Source organism: Notolabrus celidotus, chromosome 11 (genome assembly GCF_009762535.1).
Source record: "Notolabrus celidotus isolate fNotCel1 chromosome 11, fNotCel1.pri, whole genome shotgun sequence".
NCBI classification, from domain to species: domain Eukaryota; kingdom Metazoa; phylum Chordata; class Actinopteri; order Labriformes; family Labridae; genus Notolabrus; species Notolabrus celidotus.
The window spans coordinates 33,056,125-33,078,229 of NC_048282.1; the positions used below are offsets into that span (position 1 = coordinate 33,056,125).

The window sequence follows — 22,105 nt, forward strand, 5'->3', positions numbered from 1 at the left end:
CAGTAGCTGGCAGTATCAAGAGATATACTGTCTTGGTCAAAGTTGAATGGCACTTGACGTGCCATTTGTGTGAGGGCTGTGACACGAATAAAACCAGTGGGCTGCCCTGCGTTGGTTCATGAAGAGTTTGCTTGAGGTCTCTCAGCTGCAGGCCTCGCATGAAGTCAGAAATGCACAATCCCAACAGGGGAATCCAACTCCCACCTCAATGTGCAGGCTATAGGCTACAATCGGGACATTGTGCTCATGGATTCCAAGCCTTGTCATAATAAAGTCAATACATACAGCTCATTTGAGGTTCTGAAACACAATTTCCTTTTTCTGTTATTCACCAAGAAGCACATTCAGATACTTGACAGCTGATTTGCATACAAAGGCTTTCATTTTAAGATACTCTAAAAGTTTTATTTTGGCTGTTGTCAGCATGATCATAGCACATTTAATCATAAAAGCACCAAACAGCACAAAAGATGAGACAAATAATAGAAGGAAGGAATAAGCTGATGAAGTGAAGTCTTTGATCCCTGAACAGCTCTCTGATAAGCCTGTGTGATGCATTGACAGGCCTGTGTGGCAGACTGTAAAGACAGATGATTTCATTACCGGGCCCTTTGTGTGTCTTGATTAACAGTGATTATAAAACAGATATTTTGTCTTTGCAACAAGAAAACATACTTTTTTTTTACAAATAATATCAAAGAAATACTCAGATATTTTCAGTCACATGTCAGTTTGTATTTTCTTATGATCAACAAACTCTTAAAAAATAACCTCCAGATTACAAACACCCAGCTGATTGCAGTCTTATTCGTCTTTATTAAAAAAAACAAGATATCAGCCAGGTTTATACCACGGGATTGTCAGTTCAAACTTTTTTTTGTTGTTGTGGTAGTCAAGAATATGCCAGGCCAAGATCCTTAATGCACATCCTGTTATCAGCTTCATTTGTCAACAAAACTGCCCTGCACCGCCTCGTCACAGTGTGATTGATCAGAGCGTAACCTATTTATCATCTTGTCTCAGTATTTTCACATAACTCACAAGAGAGATTACCATGTGCTGATCATGTGCTTTTACAAAAGAAGGCCAACACCTTGTAGGGCGGATGGCGGGCTTTTCACTGGAGGACATCCAAATTGGTTACTTTAAAATGCCCCACCCATTTTTTAAAGCACACATTAAATAGCCTGTTTACAGTAGTCCTGTATACACAGTTGGACAGGAGCTGCGAGTCCATCACTGTAGTGCAGGCACAGGAACTTTTTACCTACAGGGGATATTATTTGCTTTACTTGCAGAGGTGAAACAAGGTAAGATATTTCAAGTCAAGCGAGGCCAAATGCCTTTCTTTAGGTATACATTTGCTCACCAATGCAATATAAGAAACTTGTCCTTTGTTGGTTTAATTCTTTCAGCTGTATCTGAAGCCTGTGTGTGTCGGGCTTGAGTTGAAAACATGGGAAACGAGCTGTCAACAGCCAAAGAGCGAACTAAGGTAACATTATACAACTTTCAAATCAAACCTATGATGCACGATGAATGCAGCATTTGTAACTTTAAAGCAGATGATAGTCTGAGTCAAAATCAGTGCTTGTATTCAAACTCATTTGGATAATACCTCCCAAACTATGGAGCGAACGCTGAGCCTAAACTGGTTGTTATTAATTTGTAGAGTCTGAAAAAAGCTGGGAAGCAAGAAAATGGATCAGTCTCTGCGAATATCACTGCAAATGGACTGGCGGTTGATGGTAAGTGGAACTCTTTTATTTCTTCTTGTTATCATAAATAACATCATAATTAAACTATAAAGACGTTCCCATGAAACACTGGGGATAATAAGGGATGTAGAAATGTAGAAACAAATAAATGTAGACACTTATCTCTAAATCTGGAGAATCTGAGGACAAGAGAAGCTCTACTTTTATATGTCTCTATTTTAAATTGTTGTTTCTTTCATGGAAAATGGTGACATGATACCTGTGACGGACGAAATCAGCTGATCTGCCCATGTTGAATTAGTCCTTTACTTTTATAATGCTCTGTAAACACTGCGACTCCCAGATGGACTATGTCTTGAGTCTCCCAATGTAAACTCTAGGCGTAGTCTCAGACAATTAACAAGGAGTCACTATTTGACCTGTCATGGTGTGGTTTTTGTACCTGAAGCGACAGGAAGATTCCCACTGAATCCCCAGTTTGTATAAGAGTGAATGTTGACGCTAGGGGCAAAGGCAATGTCAGGTCTGTGTTTACCTCATGGAACTTAACATAAGCACATATCATGCATGACCCAAGTGTTTCTGGCAAAGAGGAAAAGAAAACACACAAACCAACATTGGTGTGACTTCTGCATTAGTCATTATTTAAAGAGATCAATAAATGCAGCAATTGAAAAGTGGAAAAGTTCCACTGTTCTGACAGGATAAAGAAAACATGGCTCATAGATCTAAAATGTCACCAATATATGAAAACAAGTAACAAGGAATATACTTCCCCCCATGCTGAACTGATAAAAGGTGATGTCATGTTTGGTAATAACTGATTCAAATTGTAAAAACTGATTAGGTTCTTCTTTTTTTTTAGTCAAAGCTGACACCCCTGTCCAGCTAAATGGAGGGCCTCCATCTTTAGACCACCCCACAGACACAACAGACGGTCCCGTGGAGGTCAAAACGGACTCTGAACCAGCTCCAATTGCTTCAGCTATTTCTGACATCCTGGAAACTGCCACCAACACAGAAGCTGTCCTGGAAACCGTGAACAACAAAAAGGACGAGGTCCTGGAGATTGTGAACAACACAAAGGACGAGGTCCTGGAAATCGCCAATGACAAGAAGGACGAGGTCCTGGGAATCGCGAACGACAAGAAGGACGAGGTCCTGGGAATCGTGAATGACAAGAAGGATGAGGTCCTGGAAGCCGTGAACAAGACGGACGAGGTCCTGGAAATCGTGAATGACAAGAAGGATGAAGTCCTGGAAATCGTGAACATCAAGAAGGAGGAAGTGAAGAAACCTAAAAAGACTCTGTTTGGCATGTTCAAAAAGAAGGTAGATCCTCCTCCTGAAGTTCCCGCAGCTGAAGTTGAAGAAAACAAGGGCACAAATGAAAAAGAGGAAAGTCCTCCTGCCACAGAACCTGTGAGTGCACTTTTCATATTTGCTTGTAATACTCAATACTATTTTCCTTATAGTCAACAAATCCCATGAAAAGACCCTTCTAAAATGATCCTGTTTAGGCTGAAGATATACTTCCTGTTTAACCTTGCATTTGCATCATGAGCATATATGTGCACATACAGTGTTACAGAGTTACTCTACACTGCCCCTAGTGTCCACATGCATGCATCATCTTGCTTCCATGCCGTGATAATGTTTGAGGACGTGTACAGTGAAATGCAGGGAACATGTGGCAGCCATCATGTGCACATGTACGCATGGTCACTAGGAAGTTTATCCCCGGCTTTATTGTTGCACCTCTGTCCAGCTCTGATATTTACTTATACAGTATCTCATTAATTTATGCTACTAAGTCCATTTTTGCTAATACTGGATGATAGAGAAGTCAAGACGCACTGTGAGAGGTTGAAATGTAAATTATTTGGGTTTCTCGTGGGATTTTTTGACAGCAATGAAAGAGTTTAACCTTTTAATATTTACTCTAATCTCTAACCCCTAATAACAACCTGCCTGACAAATAACCTAAAATAATTTACATTCAAAATAATTTCCTTAATACTAACAACACTTTTAGCAAATAACCTTCTTAAAAAATTACAAGATTAATGTAATTAAGACACAATTGCATCACTATAAGACCAAGAATGCATGTTAACATCTGGATATTAATGCACTGCAACACAACAGCCTTACAACATCACTTTAATGCTTTTTGTTGTTGTGTTTTTTGGAGATTTAGAAGACTTAAGTTGTGTCTTTGGTGTTTTAGTATTGGACAGCACTTTATTGAACACTCTATATAACATATCCACCAGCTGTTTCTTTTTAATATGGTGCAGATTAAACATTAACTAATCCAGTGTAGTCCAATAGACCATAATCCCAGGGTGGGAAGATAATTGTTGTCACCATGAACACTGCTTTGTTCCAGGTTGTAAGGCACACAAAGTGAGAATCTGACAAAGTGTTATTTAATGCTTCCTGATTGAAAGGCCTAGATACTGTAAATCCAGAGAGACATTTGGCCAATATTTCACATTATAGAACATGTTTGATGAACCCATTAACCACCATCAGAACACAGCTAACATTAGCGTCCAGCCACTGCGTGTATTTATTCTAACAACATAATTTGAGCTGTGTAGCTTTCTCTCCAAACTCCATTATTTTCACCTTATTGTAGCCTATTACTGGTGCAATCACTGGGGTAATAATAATGATATTTTAACATTTCTACACACATTTATCAATCTATGAGCTGGCTACTTCAGGAGCACTGACATTGATGTAGATGCATATAATCACATTACTTTAGCTAGCCAAAAATATGATGTTTACAGTATGTATGGGCAGAAGTTGGTGGTTTTGCCATCATCAATGAGGATATGAGTCTCAATTTAGTTGCTGGGTGAGAAATCTTGGTTGTGTACCAGCACTTTCCCCCCTACAAATCTACCTATAATTCAGCAACTTGATTGGGGCTTGTATATCCCAGTATTCAAGATAAGACCACCAATGCTGTCTGACAGTACAGTACTGCTATGGCTAGCTAACGTGAAATAATGTATAGTAACATCAATGCTAGAGCTACTAAAGTGGCCAGCTCTAAAATGACAATTTGACTTTGCAGGCACGACACATTTATCAGATCCATGAGTCTCTAAATGTAATTGTTAAGTTGGAAGTGGTTGAATGCTAACATTAACTGCATTCTGATGGTAGTAAATGGGTCACCAAATACATTATTCCACTTAAAATAGGTCCCGTTGTATCTCTGTATTGTCTTTCTAGTGGCTTATCAAAAGCCACTGTTAAATGAAAACAGTTTGTCAGACTGATCTTTGTACGTCTATCAACATGGAACATAGTGGTAAGACACAATAACAACAACTGAGCTTCCTATCCTAAGTATGAAGTCACAGGGACATGGCCGCCGTGCCATTATGGTTTGTAAAATAACACCGAAAGCTTGTTGTAGGGCTGTTGTGCTACATGGCATTACTCTAAAACTACGTTGTGTATAAAAGTGTGATTGAGCACATGGTTGTCTTAAATGTCCCAGCAACCAAAACTAATGTATTCGATCTTAACATGAATTTTGATTCTCATGATAAAGGAGTGGGACCCAAGTGGACAAGAAGCTTTCACCATGATTGGAGGCGAACCTGAATACCTGTGTATGAAAGCTGAAAGATCAACCCAAACGGACAGAAAAACTCACGCACATATTTCAACTCAAACCGGCCTTGATGATGAGTCAATCGCCAGTTTCCAAAGCCGAGTGGAAGTCGTGATAGAGACGGCAGCAGCAACTGAAGAAACCTTTCTGAGTGATTCTGTTGTTGTCATTGGGGAGGAGGCCATTGAACTGACAGCAAATGCAGACGCCTCGGTTCCTGGAGTCATCTTTGAAGAAGTGGTTATCATGGAGGACAGCGTGTATGAGAATATCGTCTTCGAAGTAGAGCGGGTTGAATTGACTGAATCGGTCGCACACGGGGAAATAGCCATACAGCAGGAAACTCCATTTGCGGCCTCTTCTAGCCTTCCCACAGCAGTCTCAGGATGTGCAGAGGTGGTTTTCGCTGCTAGTTCTGAATCCGCTTACTTTGTTGCTGTTGACACGTCAAAGGCATTTGTACACCGAGACAATGATAAAAGTCCTGGAGACATAGTTGTCTCTTACAATGCCTTGGAAGGAAATTGTATTTCCACCCCTGAAGAAGAGCCATTGACTTTGGAGATGGAACCAATTTTAGGGTTTGCTACACCAGCAAGCCAACTAAATCCTGTAGAACTTTCTTTCCCTCCTGTGACAGAAATCCAGGTAATGGCAGGATCTGCCTGCGAAGTGATTGCTGCTGATTATGAGGTTGTTTCCTATGGAGATGAACCAGGACCAAGTGAGCAGGAGAAACTCACCCCTGTGAGTGATGATGAATCGTTACAGAAGAGTGATAGTGACCCTGAAACCATAAACAGCATTGTGGCTCCTTACATTAGGCTCATCACCATTGAGGAACTTCCAGAAGAAACTCCCAACGTGGTTGCTAGTACAGGACTAGAGGCGAGTGAAGAAGCAGAACCCAGTCCCGTCATTTTTGAAGGCGATGCTGAGGGGGTACCAATGGCTGCAATTGATGCCCTTGCTCTCAATTTTGCAACTATTGCCATCACTACTGAGGAGCCTGAAATTGATTTCTGCCTGAAAGAAGAGGTTATTATCCCAACAACTTGTATACCCCTTTCAGGAGAACAAGAAGCAGGCCTCACCATTCAAGAAGTGCAATGTGAGACAATTGTTGAGGTGATAAAAGAAGAGGCTACAGAGTCTCTATTAACTGGAATTGAAGCAATGCCAGAAGTAGTAGTAGTAGAAGTAAACACCACTTTACAAGTTGAATGCATGGAAACAACTGAACAAATTCCTAATATCTCCACCTATCTGGACCAAGTGGAAGAGATTCCAAGCCTTTGTGAAGATGAAACAGTCATTAGCAAGTTGGAGAACATGCCTGAATCAGTTGGTGAAGCTATGCTAGAAAGGCTTGAAGTAACAGAAAGCATTGCTGAAGAACCTACAGATGGGCAAGAGGAGAAACTGCTGATTAATGCAAATGAAGAACTAAAATCTAGTGTTACAGTTCAAGAGGAACTCGTAGAGAAGGTCAACCCCACAGTGCAAGAGCTGCTCGAAGATGCCAGTAACGAAACAGCCGGTCCATCTGTGGTTTCTGTGGAAAGTATCGTGCCGACTGATTCAAATCCTTCAATTCTTGAGAAGCCCACAGAGGAGAACCTTCCTGAGCAACAAACAAAGACAGAAGGACTCATGGTTAAATTTGAGAATAAATTCAAAACAGTTGCCGAAGCTATTTCAGAGAAATTTGAAGCGGTGGAACACATATTTGAGGGATCCTCACACGAACAGGAAAATGTGCAACAGATTGATGCTACTGAAGATTCTGAGCCTTGCATTTCAATTCAACAAGGATTTGAAGAGGAGAACTCAACTCTGGTTGGAGTACATCTGGAAGAAGATGTTCAAGAAACAGCTGAGGTTGCAGAGGAATGCATCGAGGAAACTGATTTAAACACTGTTGTCTCTGCAGAGCCTGCAGAGGAGAGTCCAAGCCTTCTTGCACAACAACCAATAACGACAGGGTTTGTGGTTAAGTTTGAGAACTTAATGGAATCAGTTGTGGAAGCTGTTTCAGACAAGCTTGACCTTACTGGAAGCATGGCCAAGGAACCTGCAGATGATCAAGGAAATGTGCCCCAGGTGGATGCAACAGAAGAGTTTGAACCATGTGTTTCAGTCCAAGAAGTACTCGTAGAGGTACACATTCCCCCAGTGGAAATGTTATCTGAAGATATTGATAAAGAAACTGCTATTGCACCTGTGGATGAAGTAGATACAGCTAAATCAAATCCTGTCTTATCTGATGAACTAGAGGACAGCACAGCCCTCCTCATGCAACAAACAGAAGACAAGAACCCAGATGTAGAGAACACACTAGAATCAGTGGACAAGGCTGCTTCAGCAACGCTTGAAGTTACTGAAAACATAGTAGTGGAACTTGTGGATGATCAAGCTAATGTGCCACAGATGGAAACCATGGAGAATTTGCTTTTGTCATTGCCTCCATCTGTAGAGAAGGTGACATGTATTGAAATTCAAAAGCCTATCATTGCAGAGAAGCCTGTGGTGGACACTCCAAGTCTTCCTGAACCACAGCCAAAAACTGAAGTGCTAGAGTCTGTTGTTGAAGATTACTCAGAGAAGCTTGAAGTTAATGTGAACGTAGTAAAGGAACCAGTGGGTGTTCAAGTACAGGTGCCCCAGTTGGATGCCAGTGGAGAGTCTGAGCCTTGTGCGTCGATCCAAGAGAGCGTGCTTGAGGAGAACGTTGCTCTGGTTGAAGCGCTTTTGGAGGAAGCTTGTGAAGAAACTGCTAGTCCTTCTTTGAGTTCTGAATGCATTGAACTCCCCAATTTAAACCCTGCTGAGGAGAGTTCAAGCCTTCTTGAGGAACAACCAGAAACCAAAGAGCTCACGATGAAGTCTGAGAACACGCTGGAATCAGTGGTTGATGTTGTCTTGGAGAATCCTGAAGTATCAGAAAACATAGTTGTGAAATCTGCACTTGAACAAACAGATGTACCTCTGGTGGATGCCAATTTAGAGTCTGTGCCTTGTGCTTCAATCCAAGAGGTCCTGCTTGAGGAGAACGTTGCCCCAGTTGAAGCGCTTTTGGAGGAAGCTTGTGAAGAAACTGCTAGTTCATCTTTGGTTCAACTCCCCAATTTAATCCCTGTAATTTCTGAGGAGTCTGCTGAGGAGAGCTCAAGCTTGTTTCAGCAACAACCAGCAACCAAAATGTTTACAATAAAGTCCAAGGACACGCTGGAATCAGTGGTTGAAGTTGTCTTTCAGAGGCCTGAAGTTGCAGAAAGTGTAGTACTGGAATCTGTACTTGAAGAAACAGATGTACCCCCGGTGGATGCCAACGAAGAGCCTGAGCCTTGTGTTTCAGCCCAGGAGGAACTCGTAGTGGAGGTGCCACTTGAAGATGCTCTTAAAGAAACAGTTGCTCCATCTATTGTTGCTGTAGAATGTATTGAACTAACCGATGTACATAATGTCCTTTCTTCAGAGTCTGCAGAGGAGCATGCAACCCTTCTAGAGCGGGAACCAAAAACCGAAGGGCTCTTGGTACAGTTGGAGAACAAACAAGGATCAAGTGTTCAAGTTATTTCAGGAGAATTTGAAGTTACAGAACACAAGGTGGAAAGACAAGCAGATGTGCCAGGGATGGATGCTACAGGAGACTTGAAGCCTCTGGTGTCTGTCCAAGAGGATCTTGTAGAGGACGTTTTAAATCCTGTGATCTCTGAGAACAATCCAAGGCATCATGAGGAACAACCAAAAACTGATGAAGATTCTCAACTGGCCGCCTCAGAAGAAGTTGTGTCAGAGTGTGTTGATGCTGTTTGTGATAACATTGTGGAAGAAATCATTACAGAACATATTGCAGCTGAATGTAATCTTGTGACTTCAGAAGTGGTGGTAGCACAAGAGATCAATGCAGGAGGGCAGACCGGGGTGAACTCTGCAGATTTCACATTAGACTCACAAAGTGAAGGGATGATTGAGGACAGCTCTGCCACAAGCACAGCCATGAAAGATTTACTTGTTAGTCTGCAGTCAGCTTGTACATCAGTTGTTGCTGAATCAGCATATGAGCTCAGTGGTTTAGAGACATCTTCATTGGGGTACAGTATTACCGTTACGATTTACATTGGCCCCAATGAAGAACGGTGAAATGTTGAGTTGTTTTGCACATTGTTTTTGGAAATGTTCTACCTCTTTTCATGCGTTTAACAGAATGACATGTGTAAGATAAGTTGTGTTTTATAATGACGTGAACTGCCTGTTTGTATATATCATCGACACAAAGTTTAAACCGTGAAGTATTAAAACTTTTTCCAATAAAATCTAAAATGAAAACTTGAAAAGTGTCTTATTCTCACATGATTTGTTAATTATTCTGTAATTTATTAACAGTATTTAATGACAAGACACAACCATAGCAGAAGTAGAAGAAGTACTACTTTGGTAGAAATGAATATGATTTTTTTTTTTGGCAACATTAAAGAAAAATTGAAGCAAAAAACTTCATGAAAAAAGTTCTTGAAATCAGGGTTGATCTTTTTTCCTTTTATGACTCACTCGCTATAAGGACACAGCAAGGTATTTTATATTCCTCACATTTCTGAGGGCATAACTCTCACACATTGTTGAATATCAATGAGTGAGGGGTGGGACAGACACATTAATAAAAGGCTGATTGTTGACAATGCCCCGAGTAGGCAGAGGCATGGTTGGAATTGTGCTCCCATCTCAATGCTGCGATTAAGACACTCACTGCTTGCATATCAGCGCCGCTGCTCTAACATAAACCCTGAAAGGATAACTCTTTGTGATGGTGTATAGGAGACGGCTGAGGTAGAGCAAGTACCAGAGCCAGAGCCATCACCACCGCCAGAAGCACTACCGGAGCCAGAGAGTGCGACTCCAGAGCCGGTTCCAGAGGAAGAAAAAGCTCCTGAACCAGAACCAGAAAACGGTGAACCTGAGGAAAAGGAAGAGGAGAATATCCTAGAAGAAAATTCAGTTATGAACTTCTTCAAAACACTAGTAAGTGGCACAATTTTAGCATTTAGGTTTGGTTTATATGCACTTTAAATTTTGGATTGCTGCTCTTTTAAAGTAGACTGCTTTGGGAAAATGAATCCAAGAATAGCTGCAACCAGAAACAGACAAAGACTTTGAAATATCCAAAATGTACTGACACAATCCAGCTGCTAAAACCACAAAAGGTTAGAATATGTTCTTATTTAAGCACATACTAAAGCCAAGATGTTTGGTGATATACCTAAAAACTGGTGATAGGCCAGGATAAATTCAAAGGTTGAAACCAGATGTGTTACTTTTAAATATTTGTTTCATTCTGTGTTGAAGTATGGATGTAAAAAAGGGACTTTTATGGCAGTTACGGTATCCATAACTAAAATCTGCCATGATGACAGAGCCTTATGGAAGACGTACAACAAGCAGCTATTGTATTTCCTCTTCATCGTGCTGTCTTTTGGACTCACGCCGTTTTAAAGAGTTACCATTGCCCTAGCCCCATGCTAATCAAGTCTTTGAACATGCGGGAATGTGGTGGCCTATTGTTCAACCCATAGTGTGAGCTCACAAGGGAGGCCTGTGCTGTTGGAAGTTGAGATTTGTGAAGATAGAGCGAGGGCAGGCCTACGCCATCTCCGGAGCACAATGGCTGTCACAATGACAGCGCATGTACTGTATGTGCTCTGTCAGGGACCTCAGTGTGCACTCTGTGGGCCTCAGTGAGTGTATCATAAAGGGCTATGTCTGCATTTATGAAAGGCTTCTGTTTAGTGAAATAATTATTTTTGCTGTTGCATCTACTTTCTGAATGTCTTACCACTGCAGCTTCATTCCTAGTCATGTCACATAACTTAATGAGCAACACTGTTTCTGTTTCTTTCTGTTATTATTTCAAAATAGCGTGTATAAAAGTGATTAAAGGCGGTTTATTTTTCTTCTCCTGCCACACAGGTGACTCCCACTAAACCAACCAAAAAGGAAACAGCCGCTCCTGCTGCCGCAAAAGACCAGGTGACCTCAGTTGAGCTTCTAATGAAACATTATGTAACACAAAAACCTGTTAAATCAGTTTCAAACCACTACCATGGGTTTATTTGCAAAAGTGTGATAATGCTGTTTGATCTGCTTTCCATATCCATGCAAACATTATGCATACTCTGGTTTGTAAGGCTGCACAAGTGCACTTATGTACGTAATGCACGGGGTTCATTCTGCATAATGTTGAATACAGATGTCACACAGGTTGTCTGACTGTCGCTGTACATCGCTTGCATGCATTAAAAGGATGTCCTCAGCTCCATTGTACTCCTAAAGAGGGAACACAGCCTCAGCCTTAGCATGAACACAAGCTTTCTTCTCAAATTTGTTTGCTTCATTTAACTGTTATTTCTCTAACTGCTTCTTATTTCTGTTGCCAAATAGTCCCCGCAGGAGAGCCAACCAGAAACAACCACGACTGTGAGCACATTACCTGAAGTCTTTTAATTTGAGTAACAGATCTTGCAGTGAAAGTTTACTGGAAACTTTAAGGTTCAGTTCACTTCTATAAAAGCCATGTTGTTTGCTAATCTGCATTTTTCATTTTGTAACACTTGGTTTTGGATGATTGCACTAAAATCACTTATAATTTACATTGCATACTTTTAAATTGACGTGCAGAAAGTCTCCTGGGTTTTTTTTTCGTTGCAGGGCATTGTTGTAACTCCCATTCTCTCTTGCATAGGTCGCACAAGTATCTGAACCTCCAGCAGTACCCAAAGGAATGTCTATCCCACCGCCGCCTCCTCCAGAGCCACCGAAAATGGAAATCAAAGCGGAACCAGCGAAATCGTCTCCAAAACCAGAACCAAAAGCTGCTGCAAAGGAGCCAGAGTCCAAAGGAAAATCCGCCAAAAGCGCTCTGAGCAAATTCTTCAGTCCAAAGGTAAATAAAATGTTAATAAGAAGAGCTTAACGCTAAGATAATAACTCATGCAGACATGTGACACTGTGTTTGGGTTTATAAAATAGTGTGAAACATGCTGTATGTGGATTTGAGGTACAGATAGGTTTCAAGGCATCAAAAGGCAAGGGGGCCTCAAGTGGAGCCTCGGCCAAGCCTGCAGCAGGGGTACAGTAGATTATCATATTCTCAGACTGACTCATCCCGTTACTAACTGACCAAAAGCTGTTAGTCTGGAGGTGGCAGAAACCAAACAATATGATGTGAAAGGTAGTGTTTAGCAATGTGAGGAAATGGGTTTAGCAGTATTAGTGTGACTTTAGCAAGAAGACTTCTCTAGGAGTATTAGCACTACTGTTCCAGAGCACTACTGATGACTGGACCTTCCATGGTCCATATAACAAACATCTAAAATGCATTATTGAGTCGTCTAATTAAATTTTGGCTGCAGTCAAATGAGAAACAATACTGCTCTTTTAAGTTTTAAGCTGAAGCCAGAGTTTAATTAACGTAGCTTAGCATAGAGAAGGGAAATAAGGTGAAGTAGTTGGCCTTAAACTACAGTTCACCTCATTTTCCATATCCAATCTGTGTTGCGTTTTAATTTGTCTTGGTCCATGTGAGTTATGGCCATTCCACTGGATCAGTGTCCGGTCCGTCTCAGATCCCTCATGGCATCGGATCTAATAGGTTCTGAAAACGCAACCGGTGGGTGTTGATAGACGAGAAAACATGGAACCAGACTGCAGCAGATTGGACACGGACCGGACACGGATCTGGCGGGAGTCCCGTGTTAGCCAGGCCACTAACAGTGACTCTGCAGCTGGTCACAAATAGCTGCATTGAAGGACTAATTTAAAAACCATAACATTGTTTTAAGTGTTAGTTTTGTACATATTAAATAAGATATGATTTGAAGCCCAATTTAGTGCTGTTAGGTGTATCTGCAACCTTTTTAGTAAAGCTAGGCTAGCTGTTTCTGCTCACCTCCAGTCTTTATACTAAGCTAAGCTAACCTTCCCCTTGCTTTAGCTCTGTAACGGGCTCACAGATATGAAAATGGTATTCATCTTTTTATCTTACCTCATCAAGCAGTCGTACAAATTGTACCATACCTGTCAATCAGTTCCATCCGTCACTCAATGCCATGCTAACACACTAAGAATTTCATAATAATCCTTCTTCTTTCTGTCCTTTTGGCTTCTACTAACGTAAATAACTCCTTCACAACCCTGCAGACAATCAAGGAACCAGAGCCGACTGTAGAAGTAGATGCACAACCAGTTGTAGAAGCACAGGTAAACTGGAGCTCTATCAACTCAGCTGTCTTTCAGGAAATGTTGGTGTAAATAAGTAGTTTAGCTCTTCACCTTTGGAGGTGCCAGAGCCAGTTGTAGAAGTCCAGGTCCAGAATTTGATATAATAAATGTATGTATATGGATTTAAAGCTTCTGTAAGGAACTTTAAGTTTGTGTTCCAAAGCTTGATCCGTAAGGCAACCGGACTGGTAGAAATTCTTGAAGACGTTTCACCTCTCCTCCGAAAGGCTTCTTCAGTTCTGAGCAGACTGGGGAAGAGGAGAGGTGAAACGTCTTCAAGAATCTCTACCAGTCCAGTTGCCCTACGGATCAAGCTTCGGATTACCATGACCTGGATGACTGAGAACCTTCACAGATTTTAAGTTTGTGTTGATTTTGGCGCCCCCTGTGGCCAAAGTAATACCTCATATCTTTGCTGATCTTGTGCTGCAAATACTTAGGTAACAAAATATCTCATCATGCGTTCTTTTCATTGTGAAATGTGTGAATATTTGTTGTGGGAAATGTATAAAAATGCTGTCAATCATCTGGTTTGACACCCACTACCTCACAGCGGTTACAGGCATTACAGATGAGAATATAGAAACTATCAGTGTTGTTGCTGATGGTTTTGTTTGCTTTTGTTTATTTTCAGTCTGTTTCATAATGAGCTAAAAACTCCTCACAGGAGCTTTAAATGTGGGTTTGACAGCTGCTTTGAATCAATGAGGTTACAGCTTCTTCATTTGCATCTCTTCAGAATGAGAAACTAATTTTTGCTCTGCAGGAGACTCCGGTGGAGGTACCTGAGCCTGCTGTAGAAGTCCAGGTAAATCAAAGGAGGAGAGTCCTCACTCCTGTGGTTATTTTTCCTTTGTAGGGAGCAGAATAATCCTCTGATCCTGTGTGTCTTTTAAAACCAATATGTTCTAATGTCTGATCAATTTGCATCTGCTCAGACTGAAATTGTTGAACCCCCGGAGACAGCAGAGGAGGCAGAGCAGCCAGTTGTAGAGGAGCAGGTAAATCAGCAGGAGGTGCTCGGGAATATTAATTCTTCATTTCTTCTCTCTACAGGCACCTCTGACATGATGTTGTACAAAGATGAACCAAATATTATGCCGAACCAAATATTATCTTTCATTCACTCCAGTTAGGGAACATGAAATTAGCATAAACCAGACAATATTTCGGATTAATAAATGGATTCATTTGTTCCATCATGACAGACGTGCCAGCTCATGATTTATTGCCTTTCTCAAGAACTTGAAACGAGGGGGAAACAAATAATTCTCTTCCCCCCTCAGACGGTTGAAGATGCAGAGGCACAACAACCAGAGGTAGAAGATGAGGTACACTAAAGGACTTCCACATTTTGGGGAATACAGTTAGCGTACCCGCTTTCCTGGTCATACTTGGACAAGAAAATAGAAACGGTCACTTCTGTCGGTGATGCATGAGGCGACAGCTGGAAGCATGTTAGCTAAACTTAGCATAACTGCTGGGAACGGGGAAAGCTAGCCCTGAGTGCGGCTGTCAAAGTCTGCTTATTAGCACTGTTGCTAACTAGCATGCTTTATTTTGTAAAACAACATCTGTTTGGTTTCACTTTCCACTTTGGCTTTATTAGAAATTAAAATACAAGACAAAAACTGTCAAACTCTAAGAAGTTAAGCTAGCTATTTTTCCCCTTTTTCCATCTCTTATGCTACGCTAAGCTAACCATCTCCTGTCTCATTTTTAAACCTAGAACACTATCGCTAAAATTAGTATCAGCATCACTAATGTCGGGTGTGTTTTACTCAATATAATAAGATAAGAAAAGATAAGATAAGATAATATAAGATAAGGGGGAAATTCATTAAGTTACAGCAGCAAACAAAAAGGTGTACAGAACAAGAATTTCAACAATAATATATATACATATATATATATAAATGTTCATCAAAGACGACAGCTTGGCCATAATTCTACTGTCAGCCTCCACAGGGTCCAGGACTGAGCTGGCCTTCTTCCCCAGTTACTCCAGTCTTGCTCTCCTGTATCCTGTCCGCCCACAGCAGGTGAAATCCTTCCAATGTGGCGTTCGTGTCCAGTGGTAGCTCTGTTAGCATGATGCTACTCTGCCAGTATTCCCTCTGGTGCTGGGTTAGCTCGTCCACCTTATCGTAGATAGATCTTACAGTCCCCATAACGGTGGGTGGAAGGACAGGTCGATGTCGTTTTTTTTTTTATACCCAATGAAAAGTACTTGTCATCAAAATGACAATGACAATGACAATACATGACAAAGTGGAGTAGTGTTCTTTTATTTTAAACTGTGCCATGTCTAAAAAAATTAAAACATTGTATCATGGGGGGACCCTTTAAAAATGCTCCAAAATTACTGAAAATTTGGAATTTGGGACCAAAAATTCCTTTAAAAAAATTATGAAACTGGAAATTTGGTGTTCGTCCACCCATTCTGGGGACATTTGAGACTTCCCTGGTGAAGGCACAATCACCTTGACACAAAAACAGCTGCATGAGAGAGAAACAAAAAATCACCCGAACACGTGCCTGTAGGAAAAAGCGGGTTTTGGAGTAGGGACACACCCACGCCTTCAAAGACGCCAAAGACGATGCTGAAGCTACCCAGGGACCCATGACACTCAGACAAACGCAACATAATGAAAATGTAAATGTGTTTGCTCGGGTGAAAATCCCCCGGCGATAGTGTTCTAGGGTTAAGACATGAAAAGGTATCAGTCTTCTCATATTTCAGCATGTTGGCAAATGGTACATTTCCCCAAAATGTTCCAATGCTCTTGAAGGTTATCTTCCTTTTTTACACACAATAACATTCTTTGCTTTTGTGCATGGTGTCGCGGGTACCTTCATGCTTAAAGGGACTGTTTCTTCTTAGGTTTGTCGACCTCTCTTCCAGCTCCCATCCTGGACTTTCTTACCTCTTTTTTTTCACTTCTCAGGTGGCAGCTCCTCCTCTCACTCTCTCACTGTAAGTCTCAACAGTGGTCACGCCTTTGCTTCCTTCAGAGATCATAATGTGTATTTTCTCCTCTGCTGTTTTGATGAAAGAAGGTGGATCCCTCAAAAGTCGTCACTCTGGAGGCTGCTGCAAAGCCGGAACCGCCGCCGCCTGCTCAGGAAGAGAAGAAACCAGACACAAAAGCAGCCTTCCTTTCTTTCTTCAAGCCTAAAGTAAGGACCATTTAGAGGTCTCTGAAATATCTACAATTCTGAGCATGAAATGTAAATGAATTACTAAACAGAGAGTAACAGATTAATGTGAATTTGAGGTACTGTTAGACAACATGACTACAAAAGTCCAGGCAGCCTCCACAAGTGGAGTTCGGTTCCTCAGGAGAACAACTGGACTGGTAAATAAAGTCAAACTATGACTGCTGAATTAACCAGTGTACTTTCATGTAATGCGCCTGGTTTTCAACCTGCTTTAAAACTATCTTATTGGCTTGAGAGTGCTGCTATGATTACCCCTCTTAATCACAATGCTGCTGTCACACTTCTCCTAACCCCCTGGTTCGTACATCTTAAACTCACTCCAAATGTTTCATCGCAAAGTCCATCTGCATTTAATGAGGAGAGAGAAACCAATGCGGAGGAGACTTTGGATTTTGTACAGAGCTGGAATAATTCAGTTCATTCACAACACTTTTAGGCCTCCGGCTCCAAGAAGGCCACCCCCGCTCCCGCTGCAGCAGCCGAGGCAGCTCAGGCAGCTAAAGCCAAAGAGGAACCTAAAGCTGCAGCCAAGTCTTCAGAGGCGGCCCCCGAAATCAAACCGGCCCCTCAAGCTGGAGACGATGCAGCCAATGTGCCCAAGAGACTGGAGAAGAGGAACTCCATTCACACGTTCTTTAAAAGTCTGGTGAGGAGAGTGCATAGACTTCCTCACATTGCGTTTTTTAATTGAGGTAGTCTGTTTGTTAAGGATTTATCCACTAGATGGCAGCAGCAACTCATGCAGTACCTAAAGGCAAGGGCCGGATGCCACTGGTTTTAATCACCTTGAGTTAATATACCAGTTAAACTAGAGGAAAGAAATGTAGTAACAAAACTAACACCTCAAACTAGAGATAGATCGCCACAACTAACACCGAACACAAAACCTTTAGGAGACTTAAAATGAAACCCTAAAAAACTCAAAGAAAAGGGAAGCACAGTAGACATCTTCAGGGACTGACTCTTGTGTAATGTCATTTCAGAGTCTGAAACGTAACTCTACAGAGGCCGAGGTCCAGACGGAGTCAGCCGCTGCTGCAGCAGCCGAGAAGGCCAAATGAAACCAAAACCAACACTGAAGTTTCTCTGTACAGACTTTCTCTTCCTTGCTCTTACTCAATCTTTATCTCTCTTTATATCACCTCCCCTTCCTTCCATCCCTCTCTTTAACTACCTTTTCTGTCTCTGTTACTGTTAAGAAGTCACAATGCAAAGAGCAAAGAGTCCGGGAGAATTCAAGCAAGTGTGGGACGGATGAGCCACGAGCAGGAGGGTTCAACAGGTGGAAATAAAGGATGGCAGGGTCGTTGAGAAAAATCTATATATTTTTGGTTATATAAATGTCTTGACAAGTGTGTGTGAAACATTTTCTACAATGTGACTTCTGTCTGTTCTCACCACCTGACACACTGGGCTTTTTACAATACACAGAATCATACAGTCGTGGCGACGCAGAGGATAAAAAAAAAGGATATTGAAAAAAAGTACTTTATTGTATATAACATTTAACGTAACAGCTCCTTATAGAGCCGATAAGAAGATCACGTTTCTATAACAAACTGCACTCACAGATTTGTTAACTCTATGCAAGCTAAATGTAAAACTAAAGCACATACTTTAACACGTCATGTTTTTGGGTCATGTGGGAAAATCACAATCTTTACCGCTCTGTGGGGACCTGATTGTAAGTGTTCACAATAACAAATGCATCCGAGGTGGCAGAATGGTGTCCTTGTGCAAATGTGTCCTTGTGGTACGTTTTTTGCAGTTCTCATACATCACAGACGATTAGCTTTTAATTTGATCGCAGCACTTTGTGTCGTGTATCTAAACGTGCATGTCTTATGGTGTTAGTCATTTGTGTTTGGCGTATGTGCAATTAATAACATGCTTTTGTTTGCCTACAAGTATGTATGTAAGCTTAACTTTAGCCATCTTGAAGACAATAAACATGTTCAACATTTGTTTGTTGCTCTTTATAATGAATTGCAGTGGGTGTTGGTACAACTGGGTGTTGCAACAAGTGCAAAAATATGTGACCAAACAAGTTTGGCAAATGAAAATATGACATTCTTGCACTAGTGATATCCAATTCATGTAAAAGCAGCTGTAAAAAAAACTTTATGTTATCTATCATGGTGACAAAATCAAGGTGATGTTATTGAGTGGTGGGCTGTCTACTGATGCCTGGAGTTTGTTTTTTGCCATGATGTTTTTTGGAGCCAGAAGTGACCATATATGGGCGAGAGGGTGGGGCTATGGAGGAGTAAGGGATACATAAACAGGAACTTATAAAAGCTAGACACCCTGTACTAAGGTTGTCAAAACTTTTTATACTTCAATATTTTCCAATGCAACGTTCTTTAAAGTGATACAATCTTAGTTACTTGTACATTAATAAGTGTAAAAAAGTACAAAAGCTTATGAAAACAAAAAAACAGCTGAAGAGTCCTAATTTAACCCCTCACTGCCACATGCTTAAGAGAAAGAAAGCAGTGGTGGTCGAATTACATAGAGACAAAGTGAGGAGAGCGCCGCTCATGAAAACAAAGCGGAGAAACAGAAAAACAAGATGTCACTTTCTGATTCTCTCTCTCAGTGTTTATGCTCTGAAGATCTTTTAACACACAGCCACACCTCTTCAGAAATATGCAGCAAGATGCCAGATTTTGTTTGTCTGCAGCCAAAGTCAAACTACTTCCTCTGTGCTGTGTGTCTTTCTGCTCTGCCCTCTGTCACAGACACTACACAGCAAACCGTCCATCATCACAGATCAGCAAATCCTGACATTTAGTTGAGTCTTTTTAGCATTATATAACATATTTTATTTTGGATATATATTGCTTTTAGATAAGTCTTATTATAATGCTTGTCACTACTATAAACATGATGTCAGATGTGGGTGTGTATGGGGTGCCGTTGGCCTAGCAAGGGTGTGTTGTACCCTTGAATAGGGGAAATATTGTTGATGTAAGAATGAGGAAAACCACACGTCACTCACTCGTCTGTATTAAGCCATATTTCTAAACACATGAATTATACATTGTATTTTTAACCTTGTAATTTATAGCTAATTTATTAATTTTCCTTCTTATAATTGTTGTCATATGAATTATCTAAGGGCAAACAAACATATTTGCTCTACAATACAATTACACAGACATAAACTTGACTTGTTTAAGCCGCCATGACTGGGCGCTGAACAGTTACGGATGCTACAGGTCTCTTCAAGCTAGCTTATATCAATCAATCAATCTTTATTTGTATAGCGCCAAATCACAACAAACGTTATCCCAAGACGCTTTTACAAACATAGCAGGTCTAGACCACTCTGTGTCAAATTATGAACAGAGACCCAATTTAAAGACAGGGTAAGACTCAGTCTGACCCCACCTTAATCCATCATGAGCATTGCACATCGCAGTATTTAGCTAGTTACAGTGGCGAGGAAAAACTTCCTTTTAACAGGCAGAAACCTCAGGCAGAACCAGACTCATGTTAGACAGCCATCATGCCTCGACCGAGTTGGGTCTGGAAAGACAGATAGAGTATGTATAAGCTTATACATTGCCTGTGTTAGCCAAAACTCTTTTAACAGTGAAAAAATGCAAAACATATATTTCGTAAACATGAAACCACAATAACACACAGAAAATTGTTACTATGATGTGTTCTTAAGTCAACAATGCTTTTTGTGCATGTTAATTTTCTTGAATAGGGGAAATATTGTTGATGTAAGAACGAGGAAACCCACAAGTCACTCACCCGTCTGTATTAAGCCATATTTCTAAACACATGAATTATACATTGTATTTTTAACCTTGTAACTTATTGCTATTTTTTCTCTTATTATTTTCCTTCTTATAACTGTTCTCATATGAATTATCTAAGGGCAAACAAACATATTTGCTCTACAATACAATTACACAGGCATAAACTTGACCTGTTTAAGCCGCCATGACCGGGCGCTGAACAGTTACAGATGCTACAGGTCTCTTCAAGCTGGCTTATATCAGTCAATCAATCTTTATTTGTATAGCGCCAAATCACAACAAATGTTATCTCAGGACGCTTTTACAAACATAGGAGGTCTAGACCACTCTATGTCAAATTATGAACAGAGACCCAACTTCAAGACAGGGTAAGACTCAGTCTGACCCCACCTTAATCCATCATGAGCATTGCACATCGCAATATTTAGCTAGTTACAGTGGCGAGGAAAAACTTCCTTTTAACAGGCAGAAACCTCAGACAGAACCAGACTCATGTTACACAGCCATCATGCCTCGACCGAGTTGGGTCTGGAAAGACAGATAGGGTATGTATAAGCTTATACATTGCCTGTGTTAGCCAAAACTCTTTTAACAGTGAAAAAATGCAAAACATATATTTCGTAAACATGAAATCACAATAACACACAGAAAATTGTTACTATGATGTGTTTTTAAGTCAACAATGCTTTTTGTGCATTGTAATTACCTTGAATAGAAAGAAGAAAGGTACTTTATTAATCCCCAGGGGGGAAGTTCAAATTTTTCACTCATGCTATTTTTGGACATGCTACACATACAGTTTCTTTTGGTATATACATACAAATGCACACACATGCAGTGAACATGCTTAGGGAGAGATGTCAGAGTGAGGATACTGCCATTAACCAGCGCACCCTAAGCAGTTGGGGGTTCGGTGCCTTGCTCAAGGGCACCTCGGCAGTGCCCAGGCAAGTGAACCAGCACCTCTCCAGCCACCAGTCCACTTGCCAAACTTCGTCCACACTGGGACTCGAACCGGCGACCCTTCGGTTCGCAAGCCAAGTCCCTGTGGACTGAGCTACTGCCGCCCCATAGGGGAAATATTGTTGATGTAAGAACGAGGAAACCCACACACATGTCGCTCACTCAGCTGTATTAAGAGAGGAAGCAGAGCAAGGTCCACCAAAACATTCTCATAGTGAAAGTTAAAAACACAAACAAACATGAAATGTACGCTTTGCAGGAGGCGGGCAGAACGGCAGGACAGGATTTGATTGGTTTCATCATTTGGCTCCTGATGGCAGGGATTGGTTGGTGTTTTCCCAGGTTTACTCCGGCTGTAGATAGCAGCTTTTTTTCCCACTCTTTTTTAAGAACACATTATGTATTGATTGGCATCGGGACATATAGATCATTTTAACCAGTATAACAAAAAGTGTATCTAAATCTGATTACCAACCCCAGCTTTAAATGATAAGTTATATCAATCAATCAAT

The 22,105-nt window shown here is 41.0% G+C and overlaps 1 protein-coding gene across 1 annotated transcript; it reads left to right on the top strand.

Annotated features, from left to right (window-relative positions):
* The first annotated feature begins 795 nt into the window (after positions 1 to 795).
* Positions 796 to 18,821, top strand: bcas1 (brain enriched myelin associated protein 1). Its single transcript, XM_034695120.1, has 13 exons — positions 796 to 1,310; positions 1,416 to 1,495; positions 1,673 to 1,748; positions 2,584 to 3,140; positions 10,177 to 10,380; positions 11,326 to 11,385; positions 11,797 to 11,832; positions 12,098 to 12,298; positions 13,555 to 13,614; positions 14,402 to 14,443; positions 14,574 to 14,636; positions 16,693 to 16,815; positions 17,841 to 18,821. Exons 2-13 carry the CDS (start codon positions 1,457 to 1,459, stop codon positions 17,916 to 17,918), a joined length of 1,539 nt encoding a protein of 512 aa, XP_034551011.1. The 5' UTR covers positions 796 to 1,310; positions 1,416 to 1,456; the 3' UTR covers positions 17,919 to 18,821.
* The last annotated feature ends 3,284 nt before the right edge of the window (positions 18,822 to 22,105 follow it).